Below are 13,359 nucleotides of genomic sequence, written 5' to 3'. Positions count from 1 at the left end.
GACATTTTTTTGGAACATTATATAGTATTCACTATCGTAAAATGACATGGTAAAATTCTATCTTTTTTTTAGTTAAGTATACCAGTCAGTCAGACCATCAACCAAATGTTATGGAGATATTAGGGGATGAAATAAATGTTCATCACATTTCTGCAAACTATTTCCCAACTATTTTCCCCTCGAAAATTATAACTCCTTTTCCCTCCATTATTTTTTTTGCAGATGGTCATATACATGTGCCTATGTTCACATGGGCCATGCACATTCCACAGACCACAAGTCGTTTAATACGTTTTTTTTTGTCGTTTAATACTTTAATATGTGTTGATTAACATATGGATTAATTATGCCAAAGTATAGCTACAAAATTTACCTAACTGTAAAATTCTAATTTAATTTAATATCACGTATAGGCATGCATACAGCCCATATGCATTGGTATAGATTGCAAATCTTCACCTATTAATTCTTGGACAAAAAGGCCGAAGCCAATCAGCAAACTCATACAAAGAGAAGATGGAAAGCTTTTTTTACAAGAATATATATATGTACGCAGCTTGATTCACTCAATCACTCCTCTCGCCCTGTGAAAACGAAATCCAAATAATATAAAGATTGCTTCATCAAGCTCTTGGGTATAACAGTAGAAGCTAACCAGCTAGGCCACTAGGATAGATGAAGATTTGCAATATATATATACGTTTGCTCTACCAATCAAGATTTATAATAATGGCTAGGAATTGGTAACGCGTAGCGACACCGATACATCGCTATAAGGACAAACTGTGTGGCCACATGACTATATCATGCCATAGCATGCCATTGTTATGTTATTTTCATAGCCACGGATTGAAACCTACAATATCGATCGTGGTGGCTTTGTTTGAAGAAAATTCAATAAATTGTCAATCAGTTTTTGCCACATATATATATATATATTTTTTTTTTTCATAAGGATAGAAGACACCTATGTGTTTCTCCTATTTTTAGCATACAAAAAAAAAACAAAAATTGTTTGGATTTGTATGCAGTTTTTCCATTTTTTAGTTTTAAATCTAAAAGAAGAAAGTGTCTTAAATGGTCACATAGCTGAAACATACATGCAAATGCAAGAGACCGTTTTTTAATTTATTTGATGGTGTAAAAATTTTAATCTGAAATTTGGAATCCATTCAGAAAAAAGAAGATATTTAGAAAACCTGGATCAAAATATCAAGTCCCTTAAAAAACTAGATTCGAATCAGAATACTATAAATTTTGAACATAAAAATCTGGATCGAATTTTGTCTATACTTTTTTCAAATATTTTTCTTTGGTAATTTGTTGGATATAACTCATAAGTTTTTTTTTATTTTTTGGGGTCAAAAACTCATAAGTCTTTAAAACTACAGAAACAACAAAAAAAGAGACAATTTCGATGCAGACGCAACTAGGACAGATGGCGTGAGTAAAACTTAGAAACAGATATAGACAAAATAATATTAAAGAAGTTGTTATTTGCAAGAACTTTGAAACTTTCTCGTCTCCTTAAGTATTAAACACTTGGAGTGTCTTACAAATAAAGATTACCTTCGAAGTAACAACTACATGATTTGGACTTTACAAATCCCGACTTTTTTATCATAAAATAATATAATTTAAAACTAAATCAAAATTAAAATTTTGGATCTAAAATCTCATCTGGATATGTAAGAGAGTATTCAGTCAAACATTAAAATATAATTTGTGTTAAAATAATAAATTTTCTGTTATTCAATTATATATATATAAAATAATAAAATTCTTGAACTAATAATTTAAAATTTGAGTTAAATTCTATGTTATTGAAAACAATTTAAAAATTAGTTTTTTTTTTATTTTTGTTGCTTTAAGATTGTAGATTTACTTTAAAAAATATATACTTTAAACTTTATCGTTTTGTTTTAAATGAGATCTGAAAAAAAATTACGCTAAATTATAACAACTTCATTAAATTCACCCGAAATAATATAAAACTCATTAAAACAAAAAAAATTCATAAAACAAAATTGTATCCAATTTCAAAGATTTAAAATTCATTATTAATTTTAATTTAATAAATATATTCAACCATATCCATCCACTTTCAATCTTGCTAAAAAGAATTCTTGGTCAATTAAAGTTCCTAAATTATTAAGAAAATAAACATCAAATTAGTAAAAAAAAATTAAAATAACTTAGTGCTAAAATACATGTATGTAATGCGTCACCAATAGGACCCATTACCAAGACGGCAAAGACCGTATCCATCAAAGCTATAAATTAGTGTTCCACATTTCCTCTAATGGCTTCTTATTATAAAAAGAAAAAAGATAAAGCTTTGTCGTACTCACTCAAAAAAGATGAATTCGATTGAAGAAGACGAAAGGAGAATCCTCGATATCGAAGAATCTCTTATACAGGTTTCGTTATTGCTTTCTTGAAATTTGCCATGAATCTCTTTAGTAATTCTTTGACCCAAAAAAAATTGAATCTTTTTAGTTATAACTATACTTCAGTGTTCAAGATTTGTTGTCCTCTTGATCTGCTCTAGAACCAACCACACACCGACACCAAAAAAAAAAAAACCCAATCTTTTGTAGTCTCTGATTCTGAAAACTATGTCTGAATTATATATTTCACAGAAGGAAGTGAACAGTGTCTTAGCCGGATTGTCTAAATCAGCTGAAGATGGTTCAGTAGACATTTATGGAAACCCACCATCGAAGAAGAAAACAGGAAACTGGAAAGCTTGTCCCTTTATTCTTGGTACACAACACAAAAAGATCACTTCTTTAATTGTGTTTATAGATCAGTTAATGATCCAACAAATCTTGTCTCAATGTAGGAAACGAATGCTGTGAGAGATTAGCTTACTATGGAATTGCCAAGAATCTAATCACTTACTACACAAGTGAATTACACGAGTCTAATGTCTCTGCAGCTAGGCATGTCATGATTTGGCAAGGAACTTGCTACTTCACACCTCTCATTGGAGCTGTTATAGCTGATTCTTACTGGGGAAGATACTGGACTATTGCTTCTTTCTCTGCTATTTATTTCATTGTAAGTAGTAACAAGCCTTAAAATCAATCACTTTTGGATAGTTGCATTTGTTTAGGTGACTTAGGCTTTAATCTGTGGTTTTTGTTATTATTTAGGGAATGGTTTCGTTGACCCTCTCAGCTTCAGTTCCTGGTTTAAAGCCAGGATGTGTTGGCGTTGTTGCTGGTATATGCCCACCAGCAACAATGGCTCAGTATGCAGTTTTCTTTTTAGGGCTTTACCTTATTGCACTTGGTACTGGAGGTATCAAACCATGTGTATCATCTTTTGGTGCTGATCAGTTCGATGATACTGATCCAAGGGAAAGAATTAGAAAAGCTTCTTTCTTTAACTGGTTCTACTTCTCTATCAACATTGGTTCATTCATCTCATCGACTTTGCTCGTTTGGGTTCAAGAGAACTCCGGGTGGGGGCTCGGTTTCTTGATCCCCACCGTGTTTATGGGAGCTTCTATTGCAAGTTTCTTTATTGGAACTCCGCTTTATAGGTTCCAGAAACCAGGAGGTAGCCCGATTACTAGAGTTTGTCAAGTTCTTGTAGCTGCTTACCGTAAACTGAGTCTCAATCTCCCTGAAGATACCTCGTTTCTTTATGAAACACAAGAGAAGAACTCCATAATTGCTGGAAGCAGGAAGATTCAGCACACTGACGGTTACAAGAAAATATCTGTTCCCTTTTCACTTTCGATCATTTTGGAAAAATGTTCATTGGATCATAAACTTTGTTTTCTTTATCTCTGCAGGTGTCTTGACAAAGCTGCTATTATCTCAGAAGAAGAATCGAACTCTGGTGTTTTTCCAACCCGTGGAAGCTATGTACTGTAACTCAAGTCGAAGAAGTTAAGATACTGATGCGTATGTTTCCAATATGGGCCTCGGGGATCGTCTACTCTGTCCTGTATATACAGATCTCAACTCTGTTTGTGCAACAAGGACGGTCCATGAACCGTATAGTCCACTCTTTCGAGATCCCTCCCGCTTCATTCGGGGTCTTCGACACACTTATAGTGCTCATTTCCATCCCAATCTATGACCGTTTCTTTGTACCGTTTGTGAGACGGTTCACAGGCACACCAAAAGGGTTAACTGATCTACAGAGGATGGGCGTTGGTTTGTTTCTCTGTGTACTAAGCATTGCAGCTGCAGCAGTTGTTGAGACAGTACGGTTGCAGCTCGCGCAAGAGAGTCTTTCAATGAGTATATTTTGGCAGGTACCTCAGTACATACTAATGGGAGTTGCAGAGGTCTTCTTCTTCATCGGTCGAGTTGAGTTTTTCTATGAGCAGTCTCCTGATGCAATGAGAAGCGTGTGTAGCGCTTTGGCCCTTCTCAATACAGCAGTCGGAAGCTACCTGAGTTCGGTGATCATTACTATTGTCGCGTACTTTACGACAATTGGAGGTAATGATGGTTGGATTCCAGATGACCTTGATAAAGGACATCTTGACTACTTCTTTTGGCTTTTGGTCTTTCTTGGACTTGTCAACATTCCTGTCTATGCCTTCTTCTCTGTTAAGCACACAAAGAAGAAGGCTCTATAAGCTATTGTATTGGTTTCATCATGTTCATGGTGATATACTCTGTTTTATGTATAGTCTTGTACAGTCCTGGATGCAGGATACTTGTGTAGATTTTCCAAAATATGAATATGTTTCGGCCTTTGTAGTCTTTGTACAAAGAACGATTATTGGGTCATTTGTAAAAAAATTTGGTGTATATTTTGTAATGGCTTTGATTGGTAGCCTCCTAGCCCATTACGTTGTGGTAAAAAAGGTCTACAGTTTTTTACAGTGACCAATCATCAAATTCAAAACGATAAGTCAAAGTAGTAAGATAATTTCAAACTTCAAAACGGAACAAAATACTCTTTTTACCAATTGGATTCAATGTTAATTGAGGGATCTTTAATTGATCAGACTTATAGTAACATTTTATCGAATTGAGAACGGTAATCAAAAAGCGGTTAAATTGAGAGCGTACTTCAACCGTACGCTCTCAATTAGATCTCATCATTCATCGCCATAATGTTGGACACCGATTGTGGTCACTGGTCCTACCATGTTTTTCTCCACGTTTGAGTTTGACACAAATGGACTATTCTAAAACCAAAAAAACGTCAAATTCACAATCTAGTGGATAGGAGCTGTCAGCAATGGGATAAGCAGAGACAAAAATTTGTTATTTTTTTTCCTTTTGGATAGAAGGATTCAAAGTAAATTTTTGAAAAAGAGAAAACAAGTGAGATGATCCACTTGTTTTAAATCACACATCACTAACATGCATCACGTCTTCTCCAATTCCAGTCAGACCATCTTCTCGACTTTAAGAAGATGGGGGAAACTGGCCGTGACTTCTAATATGAACATGGTATGTTTTCAGCAAATCTCTGACATATACTCCTCTTTTTTTTTTTTCTTTTTCTGATAGCTATGATTCATATTGTGTATGGTTGGTGGATATGGTTTTTATATGTAGTTTCTCTATTACTTGGAATCGAACGCGCTTGGGGTAATATTATAGAAAGCAGGAATGTAACAAATTCATCAAACACATGAGTTCAGATTATTGAAGTTTGCATGCTTACAAAAAGATCACAAGATCAGCTTACAATATCGGATACTTAAACATGCACCTAGTACATGCTCTTTATTCCATAAACTCATACTAATCTTTTCAGCACACAGTTTGAATCTTTGTAATGGACTGAGTTATGCTTGGTTGTTGGAGGAGATCTCGGTTTCTTCTGTCCAGTCAGAGTTTGGCTCGTTCCATGACCTTGGTGACACCCCAAAGTGGAGATACAAAACCATCTCTAGTGCCGCAAAGAACTTATTTTCATCCAAAACCTTGTTCCATGCCCCACTCACTACGCAGTAGTTGCTGTTATATGGTGCTCGGTGATGTCCCACGTGATCTTTCCGTGAAACAAGCAGCCCCATGTCCTGTAACGCCACCACGAGAGGTGGAAGCTTGCTCTTGGTTCCATGAGCCCAAGCATGGAATTGTTGGCTAAAGAGTATGCAAAATGCAAATGTACTCAAAAAGCTATGAAACACAGGGTTGTTAAATGCAAGGTTTAATGGGAGAACTGTGAACGTTATGGCTCGAGCTATAGCGTGTGAATTATTGGCAAATTGTCGTCTGGTGATTGTCCAAGGCCACTTGTGGTGACCTTGAGCTGCTTCGAGTTGTGTTCCTACTATAGGTGTTGACTCATCACCGTAGTTATCAATGACCCAGTGGTAAACACCGGATCCTAGATCAGCTAAGACGTACCCTGCATAACTAGCTAAAGCTGGTTCAAGCCAGATATTAGGACCAAACCCTCCAATGATAGATTTGGCAAAAGAGGCAAACACAGTTGTGCAGCCCGCTGCAACCCATAACCGGTGGTTCCATGTCGATTGGAGAGTTTGGTCGTTGTCCTTGGACAGAGGAGGATTCACAAGGCGTTGTTTAACCACAAGCCTCTCAAGATTAGGCTGAGGATTAGTGGTAGTAACAGAACATGTTGTGATTACACGGGACGGACCGTAGCTTCTTGAAATGTTGGTGATTGGTCTTAGAGGGTTCTTGATTTGAAATGATACAGCCATTGTGAGAGAGATTAGAGATGAAAGATATCAAAATTATAGTGTTTGGCAAAAACAGAGGAAGGCATCATTATAGAGGCAGTGATAAACGATGGAGAGTTATGTTGTAGCATGTGGGTACGTCAGAGATATGGGGCTATTGTGATCAAGTACATACTGTATAACAATAATTGATGTATATCAAATCGAAATAATTGATAAGAGAGAGACTAATAACAGAAAATTAGTTATACGTAAAAGTCATTAGATTCTGAAATGAGAAACTTAATAAGGTTTAAGATGTTTAAATTTACTAAAGGTTTAAGTTGTTAAGATGTCTATGATGAAAACGTCCGATTTGATTTATGTCACACAATTCAGGCGTTTTTGTTATTTTTTTTTTTTTTGGTCTCTTCTTTTTCCAACATTAAGCATGTGATGTGCATGAGACAGTTTTTGTTTTAAATTCTACGAAAAAATATAAAATGCTTGCGTGTGTGTGTTTTATAAGAGAGAATTCTTTTTTTTTTTGCACATATTTTTAATAATACTATATTATTTTATTCTATAACATGCTATTTTACAAACCACATATATATATATATATATATATATATTAAAATATTCTTAGTTGGGTAATACAAAACCTGCTATCAAAATGATGTGATGTTCCTAATTAAATCTGCAACTTGAGAATATGCTCTTCATATTACTAAGGGATCCAGCTCAAACCACATATATTATTCTTATACATAATGTGGACCGTGGTCCTAACATTTTAACACAACACTTCTTAATAGAAAGAACGAACAAAGAATTTAATATATACAAAGAACCCTACGTCCGACAAATCTATTGAATTCTTAAACCAAACTTCAAATCCAATATGAATATTCATGTAAAATAACTTGATTAATTATAGTTCATCTATCGTATACAATTCTCTTTAGATTTTTTATTAAAAAAAATTCTGATGAGATAATTAATTATAGACTTATAGTTGACGAGAGGTCGAAACTCAAGAGGAGGGGAGAAATTGATCATTCAATCAAACCGTACCAAATTGACGTGAAACCAATTTTATTCAATTTGTTCCAAATCGAGATAACAAAGATGAGCCAAAAACAAGAATCAAGTTCTCGTTTAAAAGAAATTTTTCTTTTTGATATATTTCTTTTAAACAACAGATAAAATTTATAAAAATTTATTTCAACAAGTTGATAATCGATACAAAAGCCAAAACGCTAAACAAAAGAATACCAATTGATTATATATTTATTACAAGTATATGATTTGTTAAATATAAATTTTCGTTAAATACAAGTATATGTTTTGTCGTTATGTTAATTAATTTACGTTCACTTTACTGTTTTATTATTATAAATTTACGCATATGACAAGAAAAGAGTTGTTAATGTGTGTGTTTTAAAGAAAATTGAATGTTAAGTACCCTTTGTTGGACACCAAAGGTCGGCAAGTGAATACTATGTGAAGTAGTATGTGGCCACAATTATTATATTCGAAAGAAAAGCATTTCCCCCACACGAATCTTTTATTAAACAGTAGCCAGATATCAGAATCAACCTTTTGTGACAATTGTGAATAATTATGTCATGGAATTCAAATTGAGCGTGCACATGTGGACTACATTACAAAATTGAAAGCAGTTGCACCACTAGTTCTTCATGCATCATGTTTTAAGGGGTTTAAGTAAGTGATCTAATTAAAATCCAAAACCATTTTCATTTTACATTTTGCAAGTCTAAACTTGAGTTTAATCTAACTTTTTTTTTTAATTGTGATGTAAAACAAAACCATTGTTCCAAAGTTCGATCATATGTTTTGTTTTTTTCTATCTCTCGTTGAAAAGTAACGGTTCTAAATTAATTTGCTTGTTAATGATTTGAATTACTCGCAAATCGTTAAAGTAACTTACATTAAGTGTTTGTTTTGCAACATAATGCTATCTACCTCACAATACACTACGATTGCATATCTATTCTTGGCCACGGCTTTCGTCATGAAGTCATCATTGCTTGATGTGCTAGGAACCCAAAAACACATATGAAAACACTTGAGATGCAAATTAGAACACAAGTTATATTTTTGAATCTTTCTTCTTCTATATTTTGGGGTAGTTGGAAATTTTGGAATCTTTCTTTTAATGTGCCATATACATATCACATAACATGTATTGCATGCCATACCATACAGACCATAATAGATAGATATCAGGATTAGATATCTAGCACAAGTCACAATCAAGCATTAACTTCTAGTGGTTTATTATTAATTTTTTTTTTTTTGAACAAACTACTTCTAGTGGTTTATTAAGATTCTTACTTTTTAACTAAAACACAACTAAAATCAAATAACTAATCTCAATTACTTTGTTGCGCACTGTCCACACAAATGACTCAATATTATACGCAGGTGGGACGGGACGAGAGGGACCATTGCTTAAAAAATGTCTCCGAACCACTCCTTTTTGTTGAGTACATAAAATTATTGACGATACAACAAATTAAAGAAATTAAATTATGAAATTACATAAATATAAAAGAAATTAAAAAATTAGTATTGTTTAAATTCTGAGGTGAAAAATTCAAAATTTGCAAAGGTTTTTTAAAAAAAAATTATTTTCAGCCTTGTGTCCTCCTCTCCTAGTCGCCACATCTCATGCACCAGTGCTCACCACGCGATGAAACCGTAAGCGCTGAGTTTTTAATTTCACACAATTTAATTTCCACCAACCAAAACTCGCCACGTCATCAAAAACGAATCCATCCGTATAAACGTCTAGATACCTTTAGAGCCTAAATGTTCTCTGCTTCGATCGGCCATTATTTAACAGCTTCAACCTAATCTACACTCTAGCCCTCAGCCATAGAAGACGAAGAAGCTTAAAAAAAACCAAACTGTTAAAGATCGTTGTTTCTTTCTTCAAAACATTTTTTGATTCGAAGAGTTTTGAGTTTAGAGAAATGGCTTTAGCTGTTACTTCATCTTCAACTGCGATCTCTGGATCGAGTTTCTCTCGTTCTGGAGCTTCTTCTGAATCTAAAGGTACGAACTTTATCTTTTACTTTCTCGTGAAAGTTTCCAAAATCGATTCTTTGATTGTTTATTGTTGTACCCATTTGTTGAATTGTGTTGATTCAAGTCAGGAAATTGAAAAAAAGCTGGTGTCTTTTTGTTTTTGCAGCTGTTCAAATCTGTTCGATTAGGTTATCTGATCGAACCCATTTGTCTCAGAGACGTTACTCTGTGAAATCTATAACCGCTGAGTCACATTCATGCAGTGAATCTTGGGTTCCTCGTGCTTCAACTCTAACTGCTCCTGGTTCGTGCTCTGCTTCTGACTATTTCTCAGATTTCATTTTTTTTTGTTTTGATTTGGCTTTTTTGATTGCTGATTCGGACTTTGATGAATTGTGGTTACAGAAGTTGAAGAGAAAGATGGAGAAGTTGAAGATTTTGAGCAACTCGCTAAGAAACTTGTAGATGCTTCTCCTCTTGAAATCATGGATAAAGCTCTTGAGAAGTTTGGAGATGACATCGCTATTGCTTTCAGGTAAGGTTTGATTATATATTGTTAAGAGCTATAGATTTGATTTAGAGTTTTAAAAGAGAAAACTTTGATTGACTTGTGAATTTGGTTTTGATTTTTTTGTTCTGCAGTGGTGCTGAAGATGTTGCGTTGATCGAATACGCTCGTTTAACTGGAAAGCCTTTTAGGGTTTTTAGTTTAGACACAGGGAGGTTGAACCCGGAAACTTACAGACTCTTCGACGCAGTGGAGAAGCAATACGGGATTCGAATTGAGTACATGTTTCCTGATGCAGTTGAGGTTCAAGCTTTAGTAAGGAACAAAGGTTTGTTCTCTTTCTACGAGGATGGTCATCAGGAGTGTTGCCGTGTGAGGAAAGTAAGACCTTTGCGTCGTGCTCTCAAGGGTCTTAAAGCTTGGATTACAGGACAGAGGAAAGATCAATCTCCAGGGACGAGATCTGAGATCCCAATTGTTCAGGTTGATCCGGTGTTTGAAGGACTAGACGGTGGTGTTGGAAGTCTTGTGAAGTGGAATCCTTTGGCTAATGTTGAAGGAGCTGATGTGTGGAACTTTTTGAGAACGATGGATGTCCCTGTGAACGCCTTGCATGCTCAAGGGTATGTCTCAATCGGGTGTGAGCCGTGCACTAGGCCTGTGCTTCCTGGTCAGCATGAAAGAGAAGGAAGGTGGTGGTGGGAAGATGCTAAAGCCAAAGAATGTGGTCTGCACAAAGGGAACATCAAGGAGGAAGATGGTGCTTCGGAGGATTCAAAGCCTGCGGCTGTGCAAGAGATATTTGAAAGCAACAATGTGGTTACATTGAGCAAAGGAGGGATTGAGAATCTTATGAAGCTAGAGAACCGTAAAGAGGCATGGTTGGTTGTACTTTACGCTCCTTGGTGCCCTTTTTGCCAGGCGATGGAGGCATCTTACATCGAATTAGCTGAGAAACTTGCGGGTAAAGGAGTTAAAGTGGCCAAGTTCAGAGCAGATGGTGACCAGAAGGAGTTTGCTAAGCAAGAGCTTCAGTTAGGGAGCTTCCCAACGATACTTATCTTTCCAAAAAGCGCTCCACGGGCAATTAAGTACCCATCTGAGCATAGAGATGTCGATTCGCTTATGACATTTGTGAATCTTCTCCGGTGAGTAAATGAGATCGGAAAACCAAAAACAGTGTCAAGAAAAAGGATGTCAAGAGCATTGAGATGAAGGAGTGATTTCATCTCGGTCTTAAGATTGCGGAATAAACAAAAGCTATCTCTTCTATATGAGTGTGTATATTTGTATGTAGGGGTTGATAGACTCTTTTTGTTGTCTCTTCGTCGTTAAATGTTATATTTCTTTCGATTTTGCACTAAAATTTTGATGGTTTGAGCTTCAAGCATTTTGGATTTGAAGCTATAAGGCATCAAAAACCGTAGCAAGTTCTAATGGACTATGGCTAAAAAGAATACCTTTTTTGCCAAGTATTCTATGAGACCAATCAAACTGATGAAACCCCAAACCCACCAGACAAAAGTCAAATCTCGGTTGTAAACTGATCAAATATAGTTCAGCAAATCATAACTTGATAGAAAAGGAAAAAAAAAAAAACCAAAAACTAGAGAAAGAACCAAATCTTAGAATACGAGAATCTGATCCGGTAAAGCCTGGTCCTAAGCAGAAGAAGACTTGGAAGGATCGAAGATTTGACCAGCGAACAAAACAGTTCCGGTTTGGTCTTCTCTAATCAAGAAAAAAAATGGATGATCGGCTACAAAATCCAACGTCTTCTTCAGGATACAGCAGCCACGGAGTCCACCACGAGTAAAAGTAGTAGCTTCAGTGCCTTCTTCATCGATTTCAATCAATGATTTTTGGTACAATGACACATCAAGCTCAAAGTCATTGAAAACACTTGAAGCTTCAAACCCGAACTCGATCTTAAACTTTGGGATTCTGAATTTACCAACTTTAACTTGTCTTTCGGGAATGTGACTATCCAAGAATCCATGAGTAGATGTCATTTTCTCCAAAAGATTATCCAATCCACCTTTCTTCTCGTCCGGGAGATAGAAATACATTGAGAAGTAGCGGTTGGTACCGTCACCAGAGCCTACTCGATAAGGAAGGCTGAGGACCTTGAAACCATCATAAGCCTCAATGTATTGTTTACTAGAGCTTCTCATGAATGGCACAGACACTGATGTTCCATTGAGAAGGTAAAAAGGTTTGCGTTTCGTCATTGACTTTTCGAATTTATCTGTCCAGGCTCCTTTAAAGTACAATGCGTTACCATAAACACAGTCGGTTAGCTTTGTTACTGATCCATGAGGAAGAAGGTCTTTGATGAGATCATAGGTGTGACTTGATGCCCAAGAATTCACCTCCATACGCACTTCTTCAGCCTTCAACAAAAAAAAAAAAAAACACATAGTTACAAAACCACGACCGAAGGGGGAGCCAAAGATCATATCACATATATGGATTATAAGTAAAACAAAAAAAAACATTTAAATTTGATATGTTTTATACATCTCTTAACCTAAAATTTGGAAACTAACCTTGGATCGGAAATCAACTTGAGCGAAATCAGCCTTGAAGAAATTCTCAAAGAGATCTTTCAACAAAGGACTAACAGGTAGAGATTGATCAATCCAAACTCCATTAACCGCAGCGATCTTAGGGCCGCCTTGTTTGCTTCCGTCAGCGAGGACAACGGAAGCAATTTCGTGGAAAACTGCGTTAAGTTCATCCGTTGAGGAAGACCTAAGGAAGGAGAGGATGAAGGATCTCAGTTCTTCACCGCAGCTAGCAGCAACCATGGTGAGTACGGCGTTGATTGATGCAGGAGAGAAGACGAAATTAGAGTTTTTGGCTACGGTAGAGATTACTTTCTCCGCAAGGAATATAGCGACATCGTTTTGCTTCTTCATCGCTTCTCCCACATCAATCTTTGATAGAGAAGGACTTGTGATTTCCAAATCTTGATTATTTGATAGAGAAGGACTTGCGATTACCAAATCTTGATTCTTTGACAGAGAGGGAATTGTGATTTTCTGATTTTTTTGCTTCTTCGTCTTCTTTTTCTTCACCTTTAGATGCTGCGTCTTTGAGAGAGAGGGACTTGCGATTTCTGATGTGTCAAGCTTTTTTTTCTTCTCTTGTGGATCCATCTTTTTTGAAGTTTCGT

General features: G+C 35.7%; 4 protein-coding genes and 1 pseudogene across 10 annotated transcripts; 3 read left to right on the top strand and 2 right to left on the bottom strand.

Annotated features, from left to right (window-relative positions):
• The first annotated feature begins 2,283 nt into the window (after positions 1-2,283).
• LOC147939379 (protein NRT1/ PTR FAMILY 8.5-like) lies at positions 2,284-4,652 on the top strand. 2 transcript variants are annotated; one of them, XM_087466950.1, is made up of 5 exons: positions 2,284-2,420; positions 2,643-2,766; positions 2,846-3,063; positions 3,159-3,714; positions 3,806-4,652. In XM_087466950.1, exons 1-5 carry the CDS (start codon positions 2,361-2,363, stop codon positions 3,904-3,906), a joined length of 1,059 nt encoding a protein of 352 aa, XP_087323076.1. In that variant the 5' UTR covers positions 2,284-2,360; the 3' UTR covers positions 3,907-4,652. The 2 variants fall into 2 exon arrangements, with proteins under 2 accessions (XP_087323076.1, XP_087323075.1); XM_087466949.1 differs by having other exon boundaries at positions 3,159-4,652.
• LOC147939378 (protein NRT1/ PTR FAMILY 8.5 pseudogene) lies at positions 3,914-4,652 on the top strand (annotated as a pseudogene). Its single transcript, XR_015566756.1, has one exon. The product of XR_015566756.1 is annotated as a protein NRT1/ PTR FAMILY 8.5 pseudogene (transcript).
• A 949-nt stretch (positions 4,653-5,601) lies between these two features.
• Positions 5,602-6,658, bottom strand: LOC104714552 (Kua-ubiquitin conjugating enzyme hybrid localization domain-containing protein). The gene has a single exon (XM_010431954.3). The coding sequence runs from the start codon at positions 6,656-6,658 to the stop codon at positions 5,771-5,773; it is 888 nt and encodes a 295-aa protein (XP_010430256.1). The 3' UTR covers positions 5,602-5,770.
• A 2,592-nt stretch (positions 6,659-9,250) lies between these two features.
• Positions 9,251-11,547, top strand: LOC104714551 (5'-adenylylsulfate reductase 2, chloroplastic). Its single transcript, XM_010431953.3, has 4 exons — positions 9,251-9,700; positions 9,840-9,977; positions 10,079-10,208; positions 10,316-11,547. The coding sequence occupies exons 1-4, from the start codon at positions 9,619-9,621 to the stop codon at positions 11,331-11,333; spliced, it is 1,368 nt and encodes a 455-aa protein (XP_010430255.1). The 5' UTR covers positions 9,251-9,618; the 3' UTR covers positions 11,334-11,547.
• Positions 11,548-11,705: 158 nt separating this feature from the next.
• LOC104714550 (Serine protease inhibitor (SERPIN) family protein) lies at positions 11,706-13,342 on the bottom strand. Of its 5 annotated transcripts, none has more exons than XM_087466946.1 (3): positions 13,228-13,342; positions 12,731-13,140; positions 11,706-12,574 (listed from the first exon to the last, which is right to left on the bottom strand). In XM_087466946.1, exons 1-3 carry the CDS (start codon positions 13,340-13,342, stop codon positions 11,843-11,845), a joined length of 1,257 nt encoding a protein of 418 aa, XP_087323072.1. In that variant the 3' UTR covers positions 11,706-11,842. The 5 variants fall into 5 exon arrangements, with proteins under 5 accessions (XP_087323072.1, XP_087323074.1, XP_010430254.2 ...); XM_087466948.1 differs by having other exon boundaries at positions 12,731-13,136; positions 13,272-13,342; XM_010431952.2 differs by having other exon boundaries at positions 12,731-13,136; positions 13,275-13,342.
• Positions 13,343-13,359: the final 17 nt, after the last annotated feature.

This window comes from Camelina sativa, chromosome 9 (genome assembly GCF_030686135.1).
Source record: "Camelina sativa cultivar CO46 ecotype springtype chromosome 9, ASM3068613v1".
In the NCBI taxonomy this organism is placed as follows: Eukaryota; Viridiplantae; Streptophyta; class Magnoliopsida; order Brassicales; family Brassicaceae; genus Camelina; species Camelina sativa.
This window is presented reverse-complemented; position numbering and strand designations above follow the sequence as displayed.